Below are 18,394 nucleotides of genomic sequence, written 5' to 3' on the forward strand. Positions count from 1 at the left end.
CAAATAAAGAAATTGCATTCGTATTTTGCTAACGGTGACAACAATGTTACTAAAATAAAAATTAAAAAAAGCAGTGCAGGGCGACACTTAAAAGACGACACAGCACTGACTGTCGCAACACAGTTTTCATCGATTTTAATGTCACACCAAACAGCCCAATTTTTAGCCCTTTTCAACAATGTTACCTCCACAAATCAATAACCTTTGAAGGACATCACACATAGACGAAGATTATTTCAATAAATTAGCTTTTAATGAACCATCTGGCGGTATGTACAGTTTGTTGGGAGCATCTTCTGGAAGTCTTTTTGTGGAATGTCCTGGACACGAGTACGGACATGGACGAGACAGGATGGTCTTGCCTACCCGTAGAAGCCCTGCTGGTACCCGTACCCTTGACCACCTAGCCCACCGGCTTGAGTATTGTAACGGTTCCCGTAGCTTCCTTGTCCGAATGCGGAGCTTCCACCTTGGTTGTGGCTCAGCCCGAATGTCTCGCGGTCACCGTAGGTCTGCTTGTTGCCGTAAACCCTGCGGTTGGATCCGCCAGTGTTGTATCCGAAGCCTCCTTGTCCGTAGCGGTTGCCGAATGCTCCTTGGTTGAAGCTACCTCCCTGGTTGAACCCGCCGCCGTAGCCGCCGCCGTAGCCGCCAAATCCTCCTCCGTAGGGACCAACACCGAATCCAATGCGACCTTCAACGTCCTTGTCTCCTTCGGCTTTGGCCTCCTCCTTGGCTTCCTTCTTGTCTCCTTCTGCAGTCGGAGCAGCGAAGGCAAGGCTCAGGATGGCCAGGCCAGCGAAACAAACAAGCTGTAAATGAAGGTTGTTTTACAATAGTCTACATCCTTACTGCTATATAAGGGTAGATGTTTTTCACGGTGATAAATTTCACCACGCTTTATGAAACCAAGGCTCGTCTTGGAATTGTACGGTCGCCGAACAAACAGAAGCAACACGTACGGCCAGCTTTTTAGTTGTCCTTTTGCGTGCAAGCGCATGCAAGACGAAGACAATGACCAGTATCTGTTGCCAACACCTCTTAGAGAGTGGTTGTGGTTACAAAAGAACCATAAAGTACAAAGGAGCGGGCAAATACTTTCGCTCGGTGACAACATAACATGGGCCAAAGTCCCTCTGCGAAAAAGCACTGATTGGGGCTAACATGAGGAGCCGTAACAATTAATAGTCAATAAGAGTTATTATCTACACGATTTTAGCGGACTCGAGCATTTTCTAGGCAGGTCGTTTCATTGTGTTTCATTCACTGTGTATGAAACGCAGCGTTACCCTAACCGCTGTTAATAAAGCCGCCAAATGACAGAAGTTTATACTCAATCTAAAATAGCAACAGCAGGACAAGTTTCGTTGCAACGACTCGTAGTCTTTCTCGCGTTGCTACCAACAGGCTCCTAACTAATTGCTATTTTCTGGTCGCCCAAAAAAAATCACATTGAGAAGAGAAACATCCTACAATGACAACCAGCACATGCTCTCATAGATACTGAACGTATTGCTTAAGAGGCTCACCAGGTTCTTCATTTTTCGTATTCCCGCTCGGCTTGCACGTCCTCACTCCGGGAGCGATGTGCCACCCGCGAAGACCGGCCTCCTGTTTTTATAAGCCGCCGTATAAAAAGTTCCGGTGTACGAGGAAGATTCTCCTGAACGGCACAGGTGCAACAACCCTTTCTCCTGTACCTTCTCTCGTTCTCATCTTTTCTTTTTTTTGGTTGGGGATCAGATAAGATGTGCTTTTTGAGTGAACCAGCCGAATCTCGCGCGGGGTTTTCTTTCAGCTATCCCTCTTACGCAAGGCAGGAAATAAGATGTCATTGTGTGGCAGAACTGCGAATTAAATATTGCGGCTACCCGGGAAAAATCCACTTCCCACGTGTATTGTATTTCCTCCGTATGTGCGCAGAAGTGAAGGCTAGAGGAAGCGAACCTACACGGTAGAGCAGGGATGACGTTATCCACTATACTCACTTTACAGACACGCCCTTTCGACGTTTGCGACGTGGTCCAACACTGGTTTTACGTATTTGACCAGCAAGCCTGCTAATATTATAAAAGTTCGTGGCTTTATGTTGCGAAACAACTGTGATCATTACCTGAATAAACAACAACTTTATCTTGAGATGATGCATGGGGAGTTTCATCGCCAGGGGCGATACCCTACCCCATTGCTGGTGGTGATGTGGGGAATGAAATAATGAGCCCCTTCACAATAAGGATCGAGGTCCTATGGTGTCCAAGAAGGTTAAAAGAGCTTTGAGGACAGAGCGTTGGTGGGCAGGATTTGGCCAGGGACCAAGCAATTTTGAGAGAGGGTTTACCTGAGGGTCCTTTAGACGTGCACCGAAATCCTAGCACGCTGCACACCGTATTCAACGTCCGTCGGGGAAGACTCCGTGTCTGAACAACTTGAATGCTGCCACCAAGCTATTGGCGTCCTCGGCCATGGTCGAACCCGCGACCTGCTAATATGGCGTCGATAAATACGCCCGCTAGTCAAATGGCGTAGCGATAAGCCATATATGTCAGGTGCAAAATGCACTTGCTGGTATGCATGAGAAATCCTCCGGCTAGTGGACGACGGGAATTAAGCGAAGTGAAAGAAAAACACATGACTGTGGTTTGACCTGAGTATACAACAGTCTGCTTCATGCCACCTAAAACAAATATTAACTAAATTAATGGAAATAATGCGAAGATCAGGGGAAGTAAAAATATGTGATACGTACATATGTCTGACCCTAGGAAGTGTCTCAGCCGTGTCAGTATCCAGACCCTATTGATGTAATAACATCGGCCCAGCATTTCTAAACTGTCATGTGTTATTGAAAGAATATGCTCAGCAGAGGTACATCAGATTGCATTGCCATGAACCCGCCATTATGACTATAATGAAAGAATTAGTTGAACTTAGCGAACAAACAAACCCTTTGGCCATTCCAGTGCTCGAACGCTCCAGATACCCGAGCTCCCGTAGCATAGTGGTTAGGATGATCACTTTCCTCGCCGCGACTGGGAGGTGCCGCGGGTTCGAATCCCTGCACCGGCTGAAGTTTTCTCTGGGTTTTACACCAGACTTGCCAGACGAATGTCGGCACAGTTCCCCCTGAAGTCGGCCCAAGACGCATCCTATTAACTAACCCCGCTAACTAAAAACGCTCCAGATTCCCGAGCTCTCAAAGGAGTGTTTTCTGACCTCGCCCATCTTCTGAGAGTCCACCAACGACGAGCATGCGAAATAGACCTCTCCCTGTTTGTAAACAAATGACGTCATAGTGTTCGACAGCGCCACCAATTTGGTAGACTTCAATTACGGTGGAAGCTAGGAGCGAACAAGGTCGCGCCCGAAAGCCACGGTCTTGAGGTGATTACGATGGTCCCTGAAAGGGACGCGACCTTCGGCCCTACTTTTCTTTCAATATTGGACAGCGAACAACTGCCCATTCGTGGAACCCAGCTCTCCCCTCCCGATTCGTTTCGGTTTAAGTCTGTCTACCAACGTCATGATGACGTTTCTCGGGTAGAGGTCCTTTGGGAACATAAAGGTCAGCGACCATTCACTTTCTTGGCAGACATGCTTGCAAGCCGACTGGTAATCAGAAAGGCCAGAATTGCCATGACTGTTGACCCAGCGGACAGACGGTCTATCGCATGGCCTAATGTTGTTTATAATTTCACGGCAATTTGACACCTATATGCGGTGCGTCATCAAATACGTAGCAGCTGTATCTATAACGAACGTCAAGGTTCTTTGCAATGCGTGGAACTCTATGACAGTTTCTTCTTTTGTCATAACCATGCAAGACCGCTACCAGTGGAGAACTCCGTTCCACGGTTGAGAAGTTGTATGCAAGGCCTGGCTGTCGCTCAAGCGTTCATAAGGTGTAGGTTAAAGAGGAAGACAAGTGCTGCCGGGTTTTCCCGCAAATGTTTTCGTTTGGTCAATGTCAATGATCGTGTGAGTGTTTTTGAACGGTCCGTTCCGTTGTGATTCATCCGGCGAGCTTTCGCGAAAGCATTACGTAAATAAGCAGGCACTTCCTTTTTTCCAGTATGTTGCTTTCCCGCCCCTTTTTGAGTATCATGAAGACCCTCCTGAATAACCACTTCCTTCGCCTGGTAACCACCATCTAGGTAAGTTCCTCTTTACGACGAACGTCGACGGAACCGTCGACATTCCGAACAGACACTGTTCTTTTACTGAGCACCGTCCTCATCATCGTGATTGTATTTAAAGGCTGAGGGAATAAAGAAGCGTAGGGCATTGTGAGTCAGCTGTTTCCTTGACGAACAGCCGTTTGCTTTCAATCAACCTTCATACCGGGTCTCTGAATTTTCCATTTACCACTTTCGGAATGGCATGTGGTGCTCCTACGTTTCCAGTGTAGGTCTTGTCACTTTCTACCTTCACTACACTACGTACAAGGGCATCCTCTGCACTGTCGCACAGGTCAATATTCCAGCACACTTAAGAGCTACCGTCCCATCTAGACCATAACCACAGCGACTGAATTGCTATAATGAATGCAGATGAAATATTCCCTTTCATACCAAGTACACAATTTTCTTCTCGTTGGTCAACATAAAGTCATTTCCAGCGTGGATGACTTAACCTCTTCCACCTCCCCCGCCGAATCCGCCTTGTCTTCTTCCACCTTGTCCATCGAATCCTCCTCCTCCTCCTTTTCCACATTATCCCCCGAATCATCCTTGTCCTCTTCCACCTTGTCCACCGAACCCACCTTCATTTCCACCGATTCGAACCTGACCTTCGGCCCCTGCACCTGATGAGTTGCCGGAACTGTGGACGCCACCTTGACCACCGAACCCACCTTCTTTTCCACCGAATCGAACCTGACCTTCAGCTCCTGGTTCACCTGATGAGCTGCTGGAACTGTGGACGCCACCTTGACCACCGAACCCACCTTCTTTCCCGCCGAATCGAACCTGACCTTCGGCCCCTGGTTCACCTGATGAGCTGCTGGAACTGTGGACGCCACGTTGACCACCGAACCCACCTTCTCTTCCACCGAATCGACGCTGATCTTCGTCCCCTCGTCCACCAAGTGAGCTGCCGATACTGCCTTGTTCGTCCAAGTTTCCTGGGCCGTGGACCCCACCCTGACCGCCTTGTCCACCGACGCCGCCAATCCCAGGAACACCTCCTTGTGCTCCAAATCCGCCCTGCGCGTTGGCCTTCACGGCTGCTACCAGTAATACCGGGGCTAGTAGCAAGTACTGCAAATTAAATGAAAAATGTCAATACACGTTGCATTCATGCATACATAATTTACGACAAAGAATATAAAACAACATGGAGAACTTTAGAACATGTATAGATCATGGTTATTATGGTTATTAAGTATGTTCTGAACGGTAGAGAGTTCAACTATAAGAAATAACGCGCGAGCCTACAAGCACGTAATTAAGAATCTCGACACATTCAACGGTACCATAAGTAGCCTCGTACAAAAATAGAAGAGCACGCGCCTTATACGATGCAATACATCTAAGCCACACTGATCGCGTAGATGCAGTATACTGCAACATATTACTCACTCATGTATCAATGTCAATACAAGCTGTGCTTACCATTCTGCTTGGTCCAGCCATCTTGCTTTGCTGTCTTTCACGAACACCGACGAAACCCAGTGGTTCATTTCATATATATGCACGTCTTTCTCTTAACTACCACTTGCCTCTCTTGTCAGGTCGGGCAAGAAGGGCAGCACCGATGTAATCTTATGTGCGCATCAAATAGTTTACCTGTTTTTACTTTCATGGTAGCCTTACGTCATCGTCTCAACGTGTTTACTCGTTTACTCAATACGCGTAGTAACGTTCATAGCCTTGTTATTTATGAATCTCTTTCATGTGCTTCTATTCCCTTGGCACTGCTTTCAGAATTCTGATATTGAAGCGAAGTGCGTTACTTTAACAGAATCAATTCCTAAAAATAGAATAAAGCTGGAAAACAAAGAGCAAAGCTTGTTTTTCACGATCTGTAATCAGTTGCACGGGTGAAGTTGTTTACTTCGATTTGAATATTGTGCTCTTCCACCTTCAGTTACGTGCGGCGGAAACCTGTTTCAAGTTAGAAGCTGTTGTCAGAAGCTGTAAATTGATAATATTGGCGATATACTTGGAGTCAAGTGTGGTGAAAGTATTGTGCATATCGTAATTATATTAGCGGTGTTACCTTTTTTTTTTTTTGTTCGTCGTTGAGAAGGCAGACACATATACAGGATACTCTCAGTTAACTTATTAGTAATGGGGAGAGGTACACTTATTATAATCCTGTTGTTCCTTTCGGCTGTGATATACAGGTATAGCCATTAGTTGTTGAAATGGAGGCTCTACGAGAAGTTTCTATCGGCAACATGCTTATACAGGGTGTTCTTTGTTATCTGTTACATAACTTTTATAAAAAAAAAAGCCATGCGAGCAACATAGATATCGTTTTTGCAGTTGAATTCTACGACCAGGCTGACATCCTCTCGAAGAAAGTATGCAACTACAATAGGACTAATTACCTAAAATTAACTCTTTAATTAGGGGATATCGGGCAAAAGCGGGATAGCAGAATGAGACACTATCCCAGTTGAAAGCCATTCCACGTTTAAAAAATCCTGAAACACGCACCTGCGTTAAGATAGCCATCCCTGAACTTTGATATGCAAATGAGCCGAAACTGAAAAAGCGCGCCCGAGAAACGCATCACCTTCGCCGACGGAGGCTTATCTGGGCGGGAAAGCGGTTTATCTGGCCCGAAGGTCGGCACCTACTCCAATCATCTCCGTCGCTCCAAATCACATGGCCCTCTGACGTGAAATGAGGGCTGTACCTCCTGCGTTCCAGGTCTCCGCGGTTTCGGTTTCGGCCTATTTGCATATCAAAATTTGGGGGTGGATATCTTCATGCACGTGCGTGTTTCGGGATTTTTTAAACGTGGAATGTCTTTCAACTAGGATGGTCTCTCATTCTGTTTTTCCGCTTTTGCCCGAAATCCACTAATTAAAGAGTTCATTAATGCATTTTAGGTATTTAGGTAACTAATCATCTTGTAGTTGCATACTTTCTTCGAGAGGATGTCATACTGGCCATAGAACTCAACTGCAAAAACGACATCTATGCTGCTCTCATGGCTTTTTTTATAAAAATTCTGTAACGGAGAAGAAAAAAGAAAAGGACAACACGCAAAGCCTCAAGTGCCTAAGAAAAAATGAAAGGAGGAATCACTGAAAAGGCTAGCCAGCTGCAGGACGCGAACCCACATCTTCTGGATTACGGGTCCAGGGCTTTCCATCGTGTTCAACAGATGCCCCAGCGAATGCCCCGAATGCCCCAGAAGCCCCGTCGAATGAATGTGTGTGCGAGTGAGAAAACATGTAAGAGTGAAAGTGGAGTGAGTTTGTGGACGAGGTTTGTCCCCTCAAATGACGCACTCTTTGAAGTGGCTGGGGAGGTGTGTTAGCCTTAGCTCAATTCGTAGGTCCCTCTTCAACGCGGTTGTGGCGTGACTGCAGTGGGTGTTCACAACCCTTGACTATCTTTAACACCTGCCGCCTAGTTCACCGTCCTACACAATTTAATTTCGTAATATATTTTGTTTTGATGTCTTATGTCTTATATGTCTTGATACTTATTGTCGTCTAGCGTCCACCGCCGAGGCACTCCGAACCACTGGTTGAATGGACTGGGCTGCTGCCGCTTGCAAGACATCCTGGCTTTGCAGTAGGCAACGTGTTGCTTTCCTGGCCACGTCGTTGATTCGCGTGTTCGGTAGAACTCCTTTCCTGGCCTTGTCTAACTTCTAACCCTCTGAGTCTAAGCCCTCCAGGCTGTCCAACAAGATCATAACTGTTGGTACCACTGCTGTGTCCACCGCTAGTATTGCGGCCCACAGTGGAGTAGACGCGAACGAAGCTGCTTTGAGTTGGTTACTGATCTATCGCCAATATCTGTACTGTTGCCACGTGTGCCGCTGCCAAGTATGGGGCCTATTGCCTATTGCTGTCCCATTGCGACTGCCCCCTAGCGGCCTACTGAAACTGTTTTCGAGACCGCCGCTCCTCCCGAGACATCCAGGGCACGAGCGTTTTTGCCGGTACCGCTAGTATCACGTCCGCCGTACCTTCTTTCATGCCTACTGTGGTTTCTGCATCCCATGCGACGTTGGCCTTTGTTCCCGTGATTAGCATTGCGGCTTCCCCTAGCAAAGCCTCTACCAAGACCATTTCCTGTAACATCGTTTCATCTCGCACCAGGACTGTGCTCGCTTAACGTTCCCTCTCACCATGTCCACCTAGACTGCCGTTTCCAATATACTACACCGGATTCCGAATATTCTTCCGTGGGTACCATGATTTCCATATGCTCATATTCCTTGGAAACTCAATCGGAACATGAACATTCAAGTCGAAGGTGTGCCAGTAACCTCGTGTTCTCCGAGTGTTCCACCTCCACTGTCAATGCCAGAGCTTCCTCCTTGACTACCACTTCCTGGCCCACCTACAGCGCCACGATGTCCTTCAGGAGGATGTTCAGTACTGCCCGGAAGTTCAGGTTCCTTGGTGCATCATGTTTGGTCACATCCACCGCCAACACTGCTTGGTCTCTGACTTCTAGTGCGGTCGTGCGATTCAGAGATTGCGTGATGTACTGAATCACGTCCTTCAACATCACCACCCTGAACTTTCTACCTTCTACTTTCGACCTTCACTACACTGCGCTATGCTAGATACAAGGACACCCTCTCTACTGTCGAACAGGTGAATGTTCCAGCACACTTAAGACAATACCGTCCCCCTAGACCATAATCACAGCGACCGCAAGTTGATATAATGAATGCAGATGAAATACATTGTTTCATAGTATGTACAAAATTTTCTTTTGGTTTGTCAAAGCACAGAATCAGTTCCAGCATGGATGACTTAACCTCTTCCACCTTGCCCACCGAATCCGCCTTGTCCTCGTCCGCCTTGTCCACCGAATCCGCCTTGTCCTCGTCCGCCTTGTCCACCGAATCCGCCTTGTCCCCGTCCGCCTTGTCCACCGAATCCACCTCCACCACCTCTTCCACCTCTACCGAATCCACCTTGTCCTCGTCCACCTTGTCCTCCGAATCCACCTTGTCCTCGTCCACCTTGTCCTCCGAATCCTCCTTGTCTTCTTCCACCTTGTCCACCGAACCCACCGAATCCATCTTGGCCTCCGCCCCCAAGTCCACCTAGTGAGCTGCCGAAACTGCCTTGTCCGCCCAAGTTTCCTGGGCCGCGGACGCCACCTTGACCTCCGAATCCACCCGATCCGAGCCCACCTTGTCCGCTGAAGCCGCCCAGCCCAGGAAGACCCCCTTGTGCACCAAATCCGCCCTGTGCGTTGGCCGTCAGGGCTGCCACCAGTAATATCATGGCTAGTAGCAAGTACTGTAAATAAAATTGATGTCACCACATATTAATTTACAACAAAGGATACGAAAACAACATGGAAAACTTCGAAATATCATCGTACGATGCGTTCATTACACGCGAAAAAAAAAGTTCTAGCCAGTCATTCACTGATGACATGTAGGCCAAAAAGTTGACGAACAGATGACATGTAGGCCAGGGGACGATCCAGACCACGACGGGGGACGATCCACGACGACCAGGGGGCGCTACTCTACCCCATTGTTGGCGGTAATGTGGGGAAATGGACTAATGAGTCCCCACACGATGAGGACGTTTAAACTTACTTTCATAGTACTTCCAGGCCAGAGCCTTAGGTGGGCTGGTTGTACAGTGCGGGACAAAAGTTCACGGAACACGCTCTGGCGCATGCCTTCCTCAGCGTCACACGCCAGCAACGAACGGTACTGGACAGACTTGCAAACTGGCGACTGGGTTACCTATAGGCACATGTCTGTAAGCCCGTACGGCCCTATGCGCTGCTAGCGTGCCAGAGCGCGTTCCGTAAAGATGTAATGTATAATTTTGGGTTCTTCGTTTTCCGGTTAAACCCGACTTTTCACCGATAGTCCCCCCCCCCCCCGATCAAATTTTCAAGAATTCGGGTGAAACCCGGTATCTACCCGAAATCCTTGCGGTCCTTCAACTTGTTGTTCACGGTGTACCGTCGGAAAAGTGAATCATAACATCAGTAAAGAGAGCTGTTTGTGGCAACCTATTTGTCCTCGGTTTATGATCCCCTCCTGCAGGAGTCAAAGACGAGCTTTTGTGGAACGCGGGTGAGTGTTTGAATACCGCGGTCATTCGCTATCCCAGTTCTGAGCGGAAATTGTGTTGATTAAAAGGTTATTATTGATAAAAGATTATTGTTTCTCGTTGCAGTGTCACAAGTGTGGTTTGTGTTATATGCCTTTCGCTTCATCCGAAAATTCATCCGGTGACATATAAAACAGAGGTCATAGCGCCCGATTTCTCCCTGAATTCTCGTGTGTAAATAGCACCCGATGTTTCCCTCCTGAATTTGAAAAACGAAAACGAAGAACGCTATATTTAGTCCCTCGCGTTTCATAGCACGGATAGTGCCAATACAAACTTTGCTTACCATTCTTCCTGGTCCAGCCATCTTGCTTTGCTACCTTTCACGAACCTCGACGAAACCCAGAGGTGCACTTCATATATATATACACGTGTTTATCTTAATTACCACTTCCCTCTCTTGTCGAGGTCTATCCAAACCACTGCGCTTTGGCAAGAAGGGCAGCATCGATGCTATCTTATGTGTGCATCAAATAATTCACCCGCATGTACTTTCCTGGTAGCCTTACATCATCGTCTCAACGTTCGCGTACTATACGCGCGTAGTAACATTCATATAGCCTTATTATCTATTGATCTCTTGTACGTGCTCCTATCCCCTTGGCACTGCTTGCAGGATTCTGATATTGAAGCGAAGTGCGTTACATCAGCGGAATGAATTCGTAAAAATGGAATAAAGCTCGAAAACAAAAAGAAAACAAAACTTGTTTTTCACGATCAGTGCGCGGGTGAAGTTGTTTGCTTGGATCTGAATATTACGCTGTTTTGCGTTGAATTATAAGTTCTGCGATAACCTTTTTCTAGCTACGAGCTGTTGTCACAAGCTGTAAATTGATGATATATGTGATAGCTCAAAGGTGATATAATTGGGGTCAACTTGTGGCGGAAGTATCGCGCAATCGTCGTAATTATGTAAACAACGAGAATTAGCCGAGGCAAGCTACAAGCATGGACGACACAAACACATAAGCCTTCATTAGCGAAGTGAGCTTATTTTTATTCATCGTTGAGAAGGCGGACACATACAGGGTGTCCCACCGTAACGGTCGGCAAGCTCTAAAAAAACACACACGCGCACAAAACGCAGCTATCTTCGTAGATGAAACAAAGTGCAAGTTGTTAAGAGTGGCTGAGCTGATAGCCAGTAGTTTATTCGTTTGTGCTAATTAGCTAACAAATGAAATTACTTAATTTTTTAAATTAGTGACTTCAGAACTAACGTGTCAATGAACAGGTTGTAGAGTAAGCTGAGACATTTTCGAATAACGTGTTCTCAATTCGGTACCCTTTACGGGATTCTTTTTCTCCTGCCAAAAAAGAAAGCCCGCGAAATTTAAAAGAGTACCGCGAGACTGCCTGCTCGTGCGTCTAGCGCGCGTCGCTCTTCGAACGCTCTCACGAGTTTGTTAGACCAACAATATCCACCTTATCTCACCATGCTCTGTATAATCTAATTTATCAAGGGCGTTAGTTTAAAGTAAGTAAGTTCAAAGTAAGTTCAAGTAAGTTTAAAGTGTTTTCTGACAAGACCCGAAGTGCCGACAAGTGACCAGCACGTGCTCCTTGTGCTCCAGGGTTCCGCAGGGTTCCGCATGGCGAGGTAACGACACCAATCTTATGAAGGGATGGTGCTGTTAACGAGACGTTTGAGTCGCAGGCGACGAATTACGCATTCGAACGACCATTGCATCTTAGATTGCCCCCTTGGGTTCCAGTTCCTGGCCCATCTACAACGCCACGATGTCCTTCAGGGGGTTCAGTGCTTCCTGGAAGTTCAGGTTCCTTGGTGCCTCCTGTTTGGACACGTCCACCGCGAACACTGCTTGGTCTGTGATTTCTAGTGGGGTCATGCGATCCAGAGATTGAGTGATGTACTGAATCGCGTCCATCAACATCACCACCCTGAATGTCAGGTCGTCTTTCATGACCACCATGAGTGCATGATTGTCCACGACCGTACCTTGTGGTTGATAACGTCCGTTTTCATGACTGCATGGCCGGTCGAAAGACTCGAAGAGTGAACAATGTTTACCTCGCACCCTCAGCGTCAGGCCGTCCTTCGTGACCCCCAAGTGTGCCTGGTACACCACGTCCTCCAAAGCTTCCTGTTTCGCGTCGTCCACTTCCAAGACCGCGATGTTCTCTATCGTCTCTTCCAAAGCTCACACCATGACTTCCACTTGCCGAGCGACCATGGTGTCACACCTGTCTCCTTGATCGCAGTAGACACTGTCTATACTGGGAAGCTCCCGTTCCACTGTACCATCTCCTTCCCCAAATTCTAGCGTGACGTTCCTGTTGGCGAGGTGGCTTGCCCATACTGGTGCCGTTTCACTCCTCGCGCCTGTCTGCTCTGTGTGTCGGAGGAAATATATGTTACGTACGCTCCCAAAAGTAGCATTCCTGTCGTGTTCGTTGGGAGGACATCCAATGTCATCGATATATCTGTTACTGCTTACATTGCTGCCATCGTTTCCAAATGCGGCAGATGAGGGCACTCCGTTTCCACGTCCTTGGCTTTTAGTTTTGTTTTTGCGCATGCCGAGGCCAAATCTAGAGATCTCGTGGATGTGACAGTAGAGATGAAACAGAGCAACTTACTACCATCTCCTTGCATGCGGGTCTGTAGCTGTAGCCAAAAGAGACACTCTGAAGCTACCGCGAAGAGGCAGATCCGTAAGCCAGGGTGTGCCGTATTACTCACTGCACCCTTGCAACAGATCGTTGGTTGGTCTGTGGCATGTTATTAAATACCTTCCTTGCTCCTACCAGAATACTTTCACGTCTCTTTGTGGATAGTCACACGGAAGCCTTGCATTCGAATTGTCAGTTCTATACATTCCGAATACGAAAGCGGTCCCGAAGGTGGCCCCTGCACAATGCCCTAGCGAAATCCGCAGGGAAATATTAAACGGGCAGGCAAGTACTATTACCGACAAATCCCTGCAGGCGTACCGAAACCTCCCATAGCAAATCGAAATTGCGAATCCTATGTGATGATAGCAGCATATCTCTCCCATGCTTGACCATCCTTTCAACACCAAGTGTCTTCCTTGCAAAACGCTGTAGAACCTCAATTTTCCTTCCCGCGAACTGTCATCGATTGGAATTCTTCTCCCAATGTGTTGGTAACTATCACTGATTTTCGCGTGTTCAAGAATGATCCGGCCAATTTTCTATGCATCTAAAGTGTTTTCTTCTCCTTCGTGTGGTCTCATGTAACGCCCTCCAGGCCCTTGAGGTTTTTATTTTTTATTTTTATTCCGTGTTAGCGCCACAAAGCGACTGTGGCTATCAGCAGCGGACGCGGACAGTTGGAGATAGGACACAGCAGGAAGAGTGGGAAGTGGGGCACAGTGGATTAGTACACGTTCAGGGCCAACCTCTGGGGAATCTGGGCTGACATTTGTCTGGGGAGCCTGCCGGAAAACCCAAGGAAAACCTCAGACGTCGTAGCTGTTGGCAGGATTCGCACCCACATCCTCCCAGTCTTCAGCACGAGCTTGGCCGCCACAAACGAGAGGACGCTTCTTACTCATTCGGCGATGCCGCTGGTAGGCCCTTAAATAAATAAATAAGTAAACAAATAATTAAATTCTCCCCATATTTCGTTAACGGCGACAACAATGTTAGCTCCATAAGTAATCAACCTTTAAATGACACCACACATAGACGAAGCGTACTTCAATAAATTAACTTTTAATGAACCATCTGGCAGTATATGTACAGTTTGGTGGAAGTGTCTTCGGGAAGACTTCTGTTCAATGTCGAGGACACCGAGTGCGGACGTGGACGAGACAGAATGGACTCGCCTATCCGTAGAAGCCCTGCTGGTATCCGTAACCTTGTCCACCTAGCCCACCGGCTTGAGAATTGTAACGGTTCCCGAAGCTTCCTTGTCCGAATGCGGAGCTTCCACCTTGGTTGCTGCTCAGACCGAAGCTGTCGCGATCACCGTAGGTCTGCTGGTTGCCGTAAACCCTGCGGTTGGATCCGCCTGTGTTGTATCCCAAACCCCCTTGTCCGTAGCGGTTGCCGAATGCTCCTTGGTTGAAGCTACCTCCCTGGTTGAACCCGCTGCCGTAGCCGCCAAATCCTCCTCCGTAGGGACCGCCACCGAATCCAATGCGACCTTCAACGTCCTTGTCTCCTTCAGCCTTGGCCTCCTCCTTGGCTTCCTTCTTATCTCCTTCTGCAGCAGGAGCAGCGAAGGCGAAGCTCAGGATGGCCAGGCCGGCAAAACAAAAAAGCTGGAAAGGAAGATCATGTGTGCATGATAACTGCTCTATACTACTATATAAGGCAGAATACAACTAAAGTTGCTGCAAACAAGTCTCAGCAAGCAACTTAACAAAACAGCTACTGATGAGCAATAGCGCTATTGTGCCTGCGTAAGTAGCGTAAGAGTTTCGGGAGAACATGGTAGAGGGCAAGAAAGGAAGAACAATTAATTTATTAGTTAATCGGGACGGAGAACAGTTAGGATGCCCTCTGAACACAAACGAAAAATAAACGAAATTTTAAATGCGAGATCAATCCTTATGGTAAATCGGGAGGATTTTGTTATTTATTTATCTTTTCAGAATTCGTCTTGACAGTTTATTTTTTATTACTAGTACGAGGATCTCAGGACTTCATAAAAGTATACGACCACAGGACAAACAGAAGCAACATGGCCAGCTCTCTAAATCGTCCTTTTGCGCCCAAAAGCGCAGGCAAGTCTCTGCAAAAAAGGACAGCTCGTCGAGACTAACATGAGAAGCAGCAACAAATAATGGGACGTATTATGCATACAATATTACGTGACTTCAGCATTTTCTAGAAAAGTCGTTTCATCCAAAACTGGACTGCTCTAAATGTACACCACGCTGTTGTGTAAGCGAACGTCTTCGTACAAGACAGGGCATTATCCGGACCCGGCTGTCAACAAAGCTACCGCATGACATAAGCTTATGCTCAATCTAAAATAGCAGCAGAAGCACCAGGTTCATTGCAACATCTCGGAGTCTTTCTCGCGTTGTTACCAACTGGTTCCTCCTCTAAGTGCTATTTTCTGGTTGCCCGTAAAAATCACGGTGATAGGAGAGACGCCCTGTAATGATCACGAGTACATGCAATAACAGATTGCGAACACTGCGCGAAAGACTCACCAGGGGCTTCATTTTTAGTGTTCCCGCTTGACTTACACCTCCTCACTCCCGGAGCGATGTGCGACCCGCGAAGACCGGCCTCCGGTTTTTATAAGCAGTCGCTTAAAAAAAGTTCCGGTGTATGAGCTTCTCCTGAATGACGCAGGTGCAACAACTCTTTCTCCTGCACCTTCTCTCCTTCTCATTATTTTTTATTTATTTATTTATTTTAATTTTATTTTGTCTATTTCTTTTCTTTTTTGTGTGGGTGTGTGTGGAGGGGGGACGAGATAAGATGTGCTTTCCGAGTGAACTGGTTGAATCTCGGGGGAAAAAAATGTCCTTCAGCGATCTCCCTTGCGCAACGCAGGAAATAAGGTGTCATTGTGTAGCGGGACTGCGAATAGAACGTTGTGATAGCTGGGGAAAATCCTCATACTACGTATACTGTGTTTCCTCCATATGTGCGGAGAACTGAAAGCTAAAGGAAGCGAACCTACCCCCAACAAAATCGAACTGACTTTACTTAACGCTTACTCACTTTACACACACACACACACGCACACACGACCTTTCCGTGTCCGTGAAAGTCCTATTCGACCACCGACAGACCTGCTTGTAGAAGACCTGCGATTGGTCTATTCAAACGACCTCACGCTGTGATTGGACAAATCGTTTGAGGAGACCAATGGGAGCCCGCTCCCCATCGCCGGCCATCTTGAGAAGGAGAAGAAGAGGGAAAGCTTAAACTGAAGGTTCATTTCTGTCATAAATCACGAACCACGCAGCGAATGAATCTACGCCTTTTGTATTGTATTTGCATTTGTTTTTGTATTGTATTTGTATTGTATTTTTATTGGCCCGCTTGAGGGGTTCTTGAACTTACACCAAAATCTCCGCATACGGCACACCGTATTTCCTGTCCTGCTAATACGGTGTCGATCAGGGTTGCGGAATGGGATCTCCTATTCCGTTCCGAAGAATGGAGATTTGCGATAATTCCATTCCTTTCAATTCCTCGGAATGAAAGGTATGGTCAGTTCCCACTCCTGGAATGGCTTGGCAATTCCCAATTCCATTACGTTAATTCCCTCAATAAAAGAAAAGGACCGGTAACCATACTGGCAAGTCCAGCAGTGCTGGAGGAGATTGACATTACCAAGCACGGAAAAAGCACAAAGATAAGGTTATTTCACTCTTGACCGTGTGTAGGTGCGGTGCAAAGGGTGCGAGGGCAGGAACCAGTACGTTGAAACCAAAACTGCCTCCGGGGCACCAAGACCATTCCATTCCCATTCCTAGGACAGTTTCCACCACTCCATTACAATTCCATTCCGGGCTCCGCTAAATCTGGAATGATTCCGGAATCATTCAAACTCCGGAGTGGCAACTCGGCAACCCTGATGTTGATAAATGACCGTTAGTCAAGTGGCGTAGCGATAAACCACGTGTCACGTGCAAAAAGCACGTGCTGGTATAGGTGAGCGACACTGTGGGCTAAGCAGCGCGGACGATGAAGAGAATTGAAGTGAAGTGAAATGAAGAGGAAAAAAACAAACAAAAAACGAGTGATTTAACCAAAGTATAGAACAGTTTGCTTCATGGCCACACAACTTTGAAACTGATGAAATTTATGGAGTAACGCGAACATCGAGAGGAAGTAAACATATAGCACGTATAGATATTTGTTTGAGCGTATAGGAAGTGTCGCAATCATTCTCTGTTTGCAGTCTCTATACGCGCAATAGCATCGGTATAACATTTCTCAAACTGCCATGTGTTATTCAAAGAATCTGTTCAGAATATGTAGTTACGAATACATTGTCACGGAGTGGCCATCTCACTAATGCAAGTGTTAGTTGACTTACTGCCGTGAAAGCTCATATGAACAGACCCTTTGGCCAAACCCAGTGGATCAAACACCCCAGATATCGTTTCGAAGAAGTGTTTTCCTTTGCGGCTACCTCTAGAGAACCCGTCAACAACGAGCATGCGAAATGGGCGAGCCTCAAGGTCAGCGGGCATTCACTCTCGTTGCAGACCTTGAAAAACGCGTAAACCCACTGGTAAGCAGAACGGCCAGAAATGCCGTGACTTTGTTGACCCAATCGACGCAGTGTTGCTAGCCTAATGTTGTTTATAGTTTCACGGTAGTCTGACATCAATATATGGTGCGTCACCAAATACGTAACAGGTATGTCTATATAAACGTCACGGTCGCTTGCAGTGCAGACTGCATGACAGCATAACAGCTAAAACCACTCAATTCTTGTGTCATACCCTGCAAGGCCGCCGCCAGTGAAGAACTCTTTTCCACGGTCGAGAGGTGATGTGTAAGGCGTGCTACCGTTCAAGCGTCTATAAGCTGCAGATCAAAGAGGTGACAAGTGCTGCCGGGTTTTTTCCCCGCAGGTGTTTCCGTTTGGTCAATGTCATTGATCGTGTGAGTGTTTTGCAACGTTCCCGTTTCGTTGTTGTGATTCATTCCGTGAGCTGTGGTGAAAACATGACTCAAAGCAGGCACTCGTTTTTTGTTTCTGTTTTTGTTTTATGTTGGTTGTCGTCTCCTTTTGAGTGTTATAGACGTTTCTGAATAGCACTTCCTGGGCATCGCTATCTGGATAAGTTTCTATTTATAACGGATGGAATGGTGTGTGAAGCAAAAGCATTAAGTCGGTAGCCGTCGATATAGCGAACAGAGACTGTTATTCTGTTGACTGCCGTATGACTGGCGTTTTACATTGACAAGCAGCTTTCCCTTCATTCACCCTTCACCTTATCTGTGTATTGCCCTCTTTTCGGAAGCGTATGTGGTGCACTATATTTGCTGTGTAAACCTTATCACCTTCCACTTTCAGTACATTAGGTAGAAGGACATCCTCTGTTTTGCCCCACACGTGTCTGGGGCCGAAAGTTCCAACATATCGAAGAGTATACCGCTCCCTCTAGACCATAGCTATATAGCGACTACGTTATTATACCA

At 47.0% G+C, this 18,394-nt stretch overlaps 4 protein-coding genes across 5 annotated transcripts in view; 1 reads left to right on the forward strand and 3 right to left on the reverse strand.

Annotated features, from left to right (window-relative positions):
- The window catches only part of LOC135367879 (uncharacterized), a 137,803-nt gene that overhangs the window by 56,928 nt on the left and 62,481 nt on the right, over positions 1-18,394 (forward strand). The window lies entirely within an intron of this gene.
- LOC135368596 (protein suex-1-like) lies at positions 232-5,736 on the reverse strand. Of its 2 annotated transcripts, XR_010414827.1 has the most exons (3): positions 5,610-5,736; positions 1,530-5,255; positions 232-812 (listed from the first exon to the last, which is right to left on the reverse strand). XR_010414827.1 is itself a non-coding variant. In XM_064601985.1 (2 exons), exons 1-2 carry the CDS (start codon positions 1,539-1,541, stop codon positions 363-365), a joined length of 462 nt encoding a protein of 153 aa, XP_064458055.1. In that variant the 5' UTR covers positions 1,542-1,991; the 3' UTR covers positions 232-362. The 2 variants fall into 2 exon arrangements, 1 of the variants encoding a protein (XP_064458055.1); XM_064601985.1 differs by lacking the exon at positions 5,610-5,736 and having other exon boundaries at positions 1,530-1,991.
- Positions 8,853-10,678, reverse strand: LOC135367877 (spidroin-1-like). The gene is made up of 2 exons (XM_064600977.1): positions 10,569-10,678; positions 8,853-9,445 (listed from the first exon to the last, which is right to left on the reverse strand). Exons 1-2 carry the CDS (start codon positions 10,587-10,589, stop codon positions 8,951-8,953), a joined length of 516 nt encoding a protein of 171 aa, XP_064457047.1. The 5' UTR covers positions 10,590-10,678; the 3' UTR covers positions 8,853-8,950.
- Positions 13,963-15,522, reverse strand: LOC135368603 (keratin, type II cytoskeletal 1-like). The gene is made up of 2 exons (XM_064601992.1): positions 15,433-15,522; positions 13,963-14,532 (listed from the first exon to the last, which is right to left on the reverse strand). The coding sequence occupies exons 1-2, from the start codon at positions 15,442-15,444 to the stop codon at positions 14,095-14,097; spliced, it is 450 nt and encodes a 149-aa protein (XP_064458062.1). The 5' UTR covers positions 15,445-15,522; the 3' UTR covers positions 13,963-14,094.

The sequence above is a fragment of the Ornithodoros turicata genome, chromosome 9 (assembly GCF_037126465.1).
Source record: "Ornithodoros turicata isolate Travis chromosome 9, ASM3712646v1, whole genome shotgun sequence".
Classification (NCBI taxonomy): domain Eukaryota; kingdom Metazoa; phylum Arthropoda; class Arachnida; order Ixodida; family Argasidae; genus Ornithodoros; species Ornithodoros turicata.